This window comes from Carlito syrichta, unplaced genomic scaffold, assembly GCF_000164805.1.
Source record: "Carlito syrichta isolate Samal-C Ts95f unplaced genomic scaffold, Tarsius_syrichta-2.0.1 Scaffold303341, whole genome shotgun sequence".
In the NCBI taxonomy this organism is placed as follows: domain Eukaryota; kingdom Metazoa; phylum Chordata; class Mammalia; order Primates; family Tarsiidae; genus Carlito; species Carlito syrichta.
In genome coordinates this window covers 48,791-58,122 of record NW_007247437.1, presented here as the reverse complement: position 1 = coordinate 58,122, position 9,332 = coordinate 48,791, and the positions used below count along the sequence as shown (strand labels likewise).

General features: G+C 38.7%; 1 protein-coding gene across 1 annotated transcript in view; it reads right to left on the bottom strand.

Moving 5' to 3' along the window:
- Positions 1-441: 441 nt before the first annotated feature.
- DYNC1LI1 (dynein cytoplasmic 1 light intermediate chain 1) overlaps positions 442-9,332 on the bottom strand; it is a 19,043-nt gene continuing 10,152 nt past the window's right edge. Inside the window, exons 5-11 of the mRNA XM_008058445.2 lie at positions 8,873-9,008; positions 7,855-7,966; positions 5,586-5,645; positions 5,410-5,454; positions 4,598-4,718; positions 2,625-2,780; positions 442-1,359 (exon numbers count right to left, since the gene is read on the bottom strand). Coding sequence (XP_008056636.1) covers positions 1,250-1,359; positions 2,625-2,780; positions 4,598-4,718; positions 5,410-5,454; positions 5,586-5,645; positions 7,855-7,966; positions 8,873-9,008 — 740 coding nt within the window. The 3' untranslated portion in view covers positions 442-1,249. The remainder of the gene's footprint in view (positions 1,360-2,624; positions 2,781-4,597; positions 4,719-5,409; positions 5,455-5,585; positions 5,646-7,854; positions 7,967-8,872; positions 9,009-9,332) is intronic.

The window sequence follows — 9,332 nt, the reverse complement described above, 5'->3', positions numbered from 1 at the left end:
CATATTCTCTTCTTCTTAACAAAGGTCTCCCCTCAAGAGAAACTATTTTACCACAGCCTAACCTACTGGAGAGTTTTATCAAAGCCTAATTAATCTGGTGGAAAATATTAAAAACAAAAAAACCCTACATCTATACTGAACACGTACAGACTGTTTTCTTATCATTTTCCCTTGAACAATACAGTTTAACAACTATTTATATAGCATTTACAATGAATTAGGTAAAAATAATCTAGGGATGATTTAACATATACAGGAAGATGTGTATAGGGTTATACGTCAATACTATACCATTTTATATAAGACTTGAGCACCCAGAGATTTTGTTACCCTAGGGAGGTCCTGGAACTAATCCCCCATGAATACCAAGGGATGACAGTACTAACAGATCTTATTTATTAGCTGACAGATACAAATGTAAACATAAGAGAATGCAACAAGTTATTTGAACCTGAATGCAGAGAATAAATACTTTATTAACTGATTACAGTTGAAAGTCACAAACAAAAAAGGAGTATATTAAGGCAAAGCCATATATATATATATATATGTATAGACAAATCCAAAGACTGTTACCTCTTTACATTTAATAACCTCTGCATTTTTCTTTTATACATTTAGGCAGTGTGCTTTCTTTTCTTCTCACTTAAAGAAACCAAACATCTTGGCCAGTATTTCTAAATCATATTTTGATGACAACTTATAGGATCAGTGACTGAGACAATGACTAGTGTATCAAATATTATTTGATAGTTTTCTCAGCATACTTCGTGTGTGGTGGTACATTTAAGTTGGTGCACAAAGTCTGACAATTGGTCACGTTTCTCTTTGTGAGCAAAACTAATGAATTTTTAAGAATGACTTTAATAGTCTTAACTAAAATAAGTCCATCATATGCCCCAACTGAGTATTTTCTGCCCTTCCCTAAATCCTCTTACACGTTTTATCTAGCCTTCAAAATTATAACATGGTTGCATTTCAGATCTATAAACTTTTGAGATTTTCAAAATCCCAAATTACTTCCTTATGCAAAATGGCAATGCAAATAGCAATCCTACATAATGTAGAATAATTTTTCTTCTGTATAGCTCCTTTTATAAAAATGGGCAACCACACACACACACACAAAAGACACAAATTAAGTCCATCTGAAAAAGCACTCCAGCTCCCTAATTCCACTCTTGAAGGAAAAGGCAGAGGCATGTTTACATTATCCCAGAAAACTGCATAATGGCTTTATTTGGTATCTTCAAGAAGCTTCTCCTTCCGTAGGAGATGTAGGTGTCGTCGGAGAAACTGTAACGGGCTTTCGTGCAATTCTGTCTAGTTCTGCGTGAACATCCAGGACAGGTTTCTGGCCTGTGTTAAAGGAAAAGAAAAGAAATGAGTTAGAAGTGAAAGTATCCTTTCCACCAATATCTCTTCATTTAAAAACTGCATATGCTCTCATTAACTTTATCTAAAAATACTGTTATATAAACACTCTTAACTTAAAAATAAATTCTCTCATTTTAAATTGTGGGACCTGTTACCAAGTGGAGGTAAAAACGGCACTTAACACTTAATCTCATAAAGTTATTTTTCTAAAAAAAAGCACTGGACAATAAGAACAGTAAAACAAGCCGGGCTTGGTGGCTCAGCCCTAATCCCGCGCCTTTGGGAGGCTGAGGTGAGTGGATTGCTTGAGCCCGCGGGTTCGAGACCCGCCTGGGCAGCAAGACCGCATCTCTACAATAAATCAAAAAATCAGCCGGGCATGGTAGCGCATGCCTGTAATTCCGGCTACTTGGAAGGCTGAGGCAGAAGGATCACCGGAGCCCAGCAGGTCGAGGCTGCGGTGGCCGGAAGCGGCCACTGCACTCCAGTCTGGGCGACAGAGTGAGACTCCAACTTAAAAAAAAAAAAAAGAACAGTAAAACAGCAACACAATTTTGGACTCTGGAGAGAAGACAAAAGAGTGGTCTTCTTTTGGATGACAAGGTTATAGAGAAGCTGGAACCCTCACAATCGGCTGATGGAAATGTGAACTGGTATAGCACTCTGGAAGATGTGTGGCAGTTCTTAAAAAAACCTCAAGTTACTACATGATTAGCAATTCCACTTAGGTATTTACCCATGAGAACCACAAACTTATGTCTGCGCAAAAATGAATGCTCACAGTAGCATTATTCATAATAGCCCAAAAGTGGAAGCAAATCAAATGCCCACCAACCACTAATGGATAAATGAAATATGGCAATTCCAAATAATGAAATAATCCAGTCATTTAAAAAAATGAAGTACTCATAGATACTACAACACATATGAACCTCAAAAACATTTGTTAAAGGCATATATCGTCTGACTCCATTTACATGAGATGCTCACATGGACAAATCCATAGAGACAGAATGCAGACTAGTGGCTGCCTAGGACTAGGGGCGAGGTGAAAGGGAGGGTTCAAGGTTTCTTTTAGGGGAGATAAAATGTTCCAAAATCAGATTATAATGATGGGCTACACAACTCTGTAAAAATACTAAAACCATTGAACTACATTCTTCAAATGAGTGAACTTCACAGTATGTAAATCACAGCTCAATGAAGCTGGTTTTTCAAAATAAGTGACCTGCTCCAGGTAACTCTACCTGACTTCTTGGCGGACGGTGGTAAGCCACCACTTCCAGCTCCAGCACCCCCTCCAGGGCTGCTGCCGCTCACACCAGGGCCTCCCGGAGAGCCAGTCTTTTTACTCAACAAACTATTGAAGAAATTTGCCAGGACGCCTTCACTTGTAGCTCCAGCTATAAAAACAAACAAAAACTTTTACTCAAAGCATTAGCTTTTTCACACCTTATTATTACAGTAAACACACATAGAAATTGAATAGTAAAATTTAGTGCTATATATTCCAAATTCAAGTTTAGTTTGATCTTTTTAGGCTAAGTTCCTAATCTACTCATGTATGAAACAAATGAGTAAACTCTGAGAATGTAATATAATTACTTAGAATGCTATTTTAAAAGGCCAAAAACACTTTATTTTTATTTTTGAGTCGAAGTCTCACTGTCGCCCAGGCTCTGGCATGCAGTGGCATGCTCATGGCCACTGCAGCCTCAACCTACTGGGCTCAGGTGAACCCTCCGACTCAGCTTTCAAGTAGCTGGAATTATAGACATGTGCAACCACGCCCAGCTAATTTTTTTGATTTATTGGAGAGATGAGGTCTCTTCATGTTGCTAAGGCTGGTTCCTGAGCTCAGGCAATCCTCTCATCTCTGCCTCCCAAAGTGCTGGGATTACAGGCTTGAGCCACCTTGCCCAGTGTTGAAAGTACTTTAAACAAAGATGTTACATGCTAATATGTATTTCCCTTTTGAATAAAATTCTCCCAAAATAGAAATGTTGAGAAGTATTTGCCTCAAGTGCTACAAAAAGTTACCTAATCTTATATGAAAATCGGCCAGGTTCGGTGGCTCAGCCTGTTATCCCAGCACTTTGGGAGGCTGAGGTGAGTGGATTGCCTGAGCCCACGTGTTCGAGACTTGCCTGGGCAAGTTGGTGAGACCTCGTCTCTACAATAAATCAAAAATTAGCCGGGCGTGGTAGTGCACACCTGTAGTTCCGGCTACTTGGAGGGCTGAGGCAGAAGGATGGCCGGAGCCTAGCAGGTTGAGGCTGTGGTGGTTAGGAGCGTGTCACTGCACTCCAGTTTGGGCGACAGAGTGAGACTCCAACTCAAAAAAAAAAAAATCTTATATGAAAACCAGTAGAAGTTCCTAGAGGTAAGTGGGCAAAGAACAGCAATAAACAATTCACAGAAGACAAACACGAACAGAAGGGAAACGCTAGGGGAAAAGATCTTATTAGTACCCATTTAAAGAATGCTAATTAGGCTGGGCTCGGTGGCTCAGCCTGTAATCCCATGCTTTGTGAGGCCGGTGAATGGACTGCCTGAGCCCATGGGTTCAAGACACGCCTGGGCAACTTGGCGAGCCCTCATCTCTGCAATAAATCAGCCGGGTGTTGTAGTGCGCGCCTGTAGTTTCAGCTACTTGGAAGGCTGAGGTGGAAGGATCGCCGGAGCCCAGCAGGTCGAGGCTGTGGTGCCCGGGAGTGGCCACTGTACTCCAGTATGGGTGACAGTGAGACTTCAACTCAAAAAAAAAAAAGGAAAAAAAAGAATGCTAATGAGGTTGCAGTAAAATTGCAACAGTCAGTGTTGATGCACAAAATTGAACAATCCATATTATCACAAAGGCATAAAAATGTATAAACTCTTTGACCTACTATTCCCACTTATGGCAATTACTTCTAGAGGAATAATTCATGCATATGTTTTTTTCCTTTATATTAACTGCAGGTTACCTATTATAGTATAAACATGAATTTCCTCAATGATCTACCCTGAGAATGGTTAAACATAACACAACTTTTATCATAGAAATGATGGTATATTATGAATACACTGTAAAATGGTTTACAATCTGATTAACTATAAGATTATAACCAAAGCTTAAACAGTGTTGCACAAGAATAAGAATGGTTACGGTAAAGGTGAAATTTTAGGGAGATTTCTTTCCATTGCAAAATGTGTGGTTTTCTCCTAGAGAGGAATGTACCTTTCATGTTTGGATCAATTTTTTTTGACCCAGCAGGAATGGGTGACACGCTGGCAACATTTGATGACACAGATCTGTTTGGTGTTCGAGGGGAGCCTCCCGGGACTCTTGGTGAGGCATCCTACGTTAAAAAAAGGAAAGCCATAATTCTAAAAACCAGAAACTCTCACCTTCACAAAAGTTCTTATTATAAAAAGAAACTGCTTTGCAACTATCCTCCATCTGTTCTACTGGCACTTCTACACTGCAATCCACTGGTAAAATTGTTAGCAACCCTGTTCTCATTATTAGAGAATGCCAGAGGCCCATCACATTTTAGAATATTAAATTTTCCTTCAATGAAAAAGATCATATTGCGTAACAAGGTGTAGGCTTCAAAGCCAGATTTGGTTTCCAATCTGGACTTGTATCCTACTAGCTATATAATCAATCTCAGGCAACCCATAACATCCTCTCCAAAGCTCCTTTCCCCATCTTCAAAATGAGGATAACAACAGTATCTACCTCATAAGGCTGTTGTGAGGATTTGTAAGCTAACACATATAAATGGCTCAGTTCAGTATAGTAAATAACACACAGCAAAGGTTGCAAATTAGCAATATAGATCTTTATATGATTTAAATAGTCTAAAAGAAAGTAAAGTTTCTTTTAAAATTTCACAAGTCCCAGAAGAATTCTGAAGTTTTTATCAAAGCATGCTCATATGAGATATGGATAGGATTAAGAAAAAACTAAAATCATATGTACTGAGTTTTATTAATTTGTGATATGTATTGAGTTTTAGTAATTTTGTCAAAACCTATAATACTGACCACAGGCCTTCCAGCTGCAGTTGGTGGCTGTTTTGCTAAAAGGGACTGAAAAAAAAAAAAGAATCCTAGTTTAGACATTCATAGCACATATAATGCTCTATTTTTAAAAACATACACATTACAAGAACAGTTTCCCCATCAACCATACTAAGGCTACTTGTGATGCGATTTCATACCTGTAGCTTCATAAGAAACACTTGGTCATCTTCTGCCATAATTTCCTTCTCATGTACAAACTGAAACAAACAATACGAAAGTGAGCAAATTTAATATATTATGCTAACACTACGAATAATTTATTCTCTAGATTAGAATACTTTAAAAATATTTTTAATAAATCGGAACACGCTGGGCTCGGTGGCTCAGCCTGTAATACCGGGCCTTTGGGAGGCTGAGGTGAGTGGATTGCCTGAGCCTGCGGGTTCGAGACCCACCTGGGCAGCGAGATCTCATTTCTGCAATAAATCAAAAAATCAGCAGGGCGTGGTAGCCCATGCCTGTAATTCCGGCTACTTGGAACGCTGAGGCGAAGGATCGCCGGAGCCCAGCAGGTCGAGGCTGCGGTGGCCAGGAGCGGCCATTGCACTCCGGTCTGGGCGACAGAGTAAGACTCCAACTCAAATAAACAAACAAACAAACCGGAACACTGTCTTACTATATTTACATTTACACGAGGGAGCTGCCCTACCCAAGCCCTAAGGAAAGCGGACAATTACAATCTGCAGTATTGTGAATGTTCTGTATCTGTGATGCTCAGTAAAGCAGCCACTAACAACCAGAGGCTACTCAGCATTTGAAATGTGGCTAGTGTGAGGAACTGAGTTTATAATTTATTTATAAATTTATTTATTTAATTTTACTCTGCATTTAAAAGCCATATGTGGCTAGTGGTTACTGTACTGAACAGCACAAGTCTAGAACCACAGGCATATTAATCATGCTCATAAAATTTGTTAAAGAACAGTTTGTTTATTTATTTATTTGTCAGCGTCTCACTCTCTTATCCAGGCTGGAGTGCAGCAGCATGCTCATGGCCACTGCAGCCTCAGCCTACTTGGCTCAGGCAATCTTTACCTCAGCCTTCTAAGTAGCTGGAACTACGTGCACACCACTACATCCAGGTAATTTTTTGATTTATTGTACAGATGAGGTCTCACCAAGTTGCCCAGGCTGATCTCGAAACCCTGGGCTCAGGCAATCCTCTTGCCTCTGCCTCCCAAGGTGCTGGGATTGCAGGCGTGCACCACCATGCTCAGTGACCTTATTTTGCTTATTACTAATAACCCACAAGCAGAAGATGGATGCTTTATAATCTGAATGTTTGGATTCTTTCATATGCTAAATCAAAATGATTTTTTTCCTGATATATATGACCAAATTAAAAGAAGTCAGTGAGAATCATTACAGGTTGAATATCCATTATCCAAAATGCTTGGGACCAGAAGTGTTTGGGATTTCAGAAAATTTACATTATACTTATGGGTTCAGCATCCCTAATCTGAAAATACAAAATGCCTCAATGACCATTTCCCATGAGTGTTATGTTGGCACTCAGTTTCAGGCTTTGAAGCATGTAGGGATTCGGATTTTTGGATTAAGGCTACTCAACCTATATAGGCAAACACTCATCTATATACTACGTTCAGAAATATCTGTATCTAACTACAGAACATTATCTATCGAGTAACACAAAGTCAAGATATATGAAAGAAGAGTACCATCTGGATCCGATTCAATAGTCATAGAATGACATGTTACAGTCAAGACTAAGACTGCATATGGAAAACTGGAAGCTCTTGGAAAGCTGTGGGGCTACTGCAGGTAACTAATAACTGTGAAGATGATCTCAGATTTGCCTCAATAAACAGAACTAAGAAAACTATTCTAGCAATATTTTCGGTGCTTTTGGCTGAGCTCTAGGTGAGAAAGTTCACAGCTTCTTCCTACTCAAACTGTACAAGCTTCACATATTCACTCATGCCAGTCCATGATTTCCAAAACACTATAATAGAATATGGACTCTGCATGGATATTTGCTAATATAAATAAGCCAAAGGCCAAGGTTCAGTAACTAATTGCTAAAACAAATCCTTATATGAACTGTACATTAGAAACACATCAAATTACACTTAGAAACCCCCAGATTAAAAAAAAAAAAAGACATCTTTGCTTTTCTACCTACAATCCGTTTTTTTGGTGAAAAAATATAGTTTATTTAGAAAGTAAATGAGAGAGAGAGAGAGAGAGAGAGAGAGAGAGAATGAGAGATTTCACCTCCCATTCACCTCCCCAAGGTAGGGGAGGGGGCCAAAGCCAGGAAACATGCTCTGGCCATGGCTTAGCAAGCAAATGGCTGCAATGGCCTCTACCTACAATCTTAAAGTTATAAAATGTTCTCCTCGATTTAAGAGCCTGAATAATGAGATTATTTACTAAAACTGTTACCTTTCGGACAGGTGGTTTGGTTATGATGTCTTCAAAATTATCTTCTGCTTTTAATGTTTGAAAATTTTCATGTAATATCCCTATTTTCTTATCATTATCCCACCCTGCTGGACTGGAAAGAAACACATTGATAAATTCTCAAGCATTTGTATGGTCATTCTTCCATTCAATCCATAGTCATGTGAAGGGAACGTTTTAATGAAGTCAGTTTGACCAATTGCAGAAAACAAATTAACTTTTTATTACAATTTTATTGCAATGTCCAAGTATGTCTTACTAATTTCTACTTAAAATGATTATCAATATCCCAATCTTTTTTTTTTTTATTTTTTGAGTTGGAGTCTCACTGTCGCCCAGACTGGAGTGCAGTGGCTGCTCCTGGCCACCATTGCCTCGCCTGCTGGGCTCTGGCGATCCTTCCGCCTCAGCCTTCCAAGTAGCTGGAACTACAGGCGTGCGCTACCACGCCCAGCTAATTTTTTGATTTATTGTAGAGATGAGGTCTCGCCTGCCCAGGCGGGTCTCAAACCCGCAGGCTCAGGCAGTCCAATCACCTCAGCCTCCCAAAGGCACGGGATTACAGGCTGCGCCACCGAGCCTGGCTACTATCCCAATCTTTAAAATATCACAGTTTTTTCTTGAGGGAACAGGGCAGTAATTATTACCTCCCAATTTTATTCATGTAACTGTCTAAAAGCATGTCTAGATAACACAGTGGGTCATATATGTATATTATCAATTAAAGAATAGATACAGTACACTAGTACCCCAGTAAACAGTTTTGCTATAATAGCAACGTCCTTTCAAAAAGGCTTCAGGTCAGCAGTAAATATAAAAGGCAGTGATAAACAGATCAAGGTAAATTATAAATAAAAACAATCTGAAGACAGATTCTCACCCACTCATCATGGGAAGAATTATCGGAAGAATTATCCCATCTCAAAACTGAAAACGACGACTCACCATCAAATAGTAGCAACTATACATGATAGAGTAATACATTTAAGAGTATACTTACATAAATACTGCATCCTTTTCCACAACAACAGCAGGAATCTTATAGGGAAATCCATATAGTTTCTGAACAATGTATTTATATACTAAGTCTATATTTTTGTTTTCTTTTACTGAAGTGTAAATAAGGGCTGCACCATCTGAATAACACTGTTAAAGAAAATTCTGGACACAAACCATGAACAGATACCATAAAATTCTGTGCTTTCAGATTAATGTTTATATTTACATGTATGTTAGTGAAGAAAAAAAACTTCCAAAGGCATATAATATGGTAATCAAGAATTTCAAAAGTAAAAAATATCTACATATGGGCTGCAATACAAAGCAAACAATCCTTACACAATCAATTTAACTTAGGAAGGCAGAAGTCTTATTAAGCCAAGAGGTAAAGGTAAATTTAGTATTACTATCACCACTACTACCCATATTTATTTATTTATTTAACTTTTATTTTTATTTTT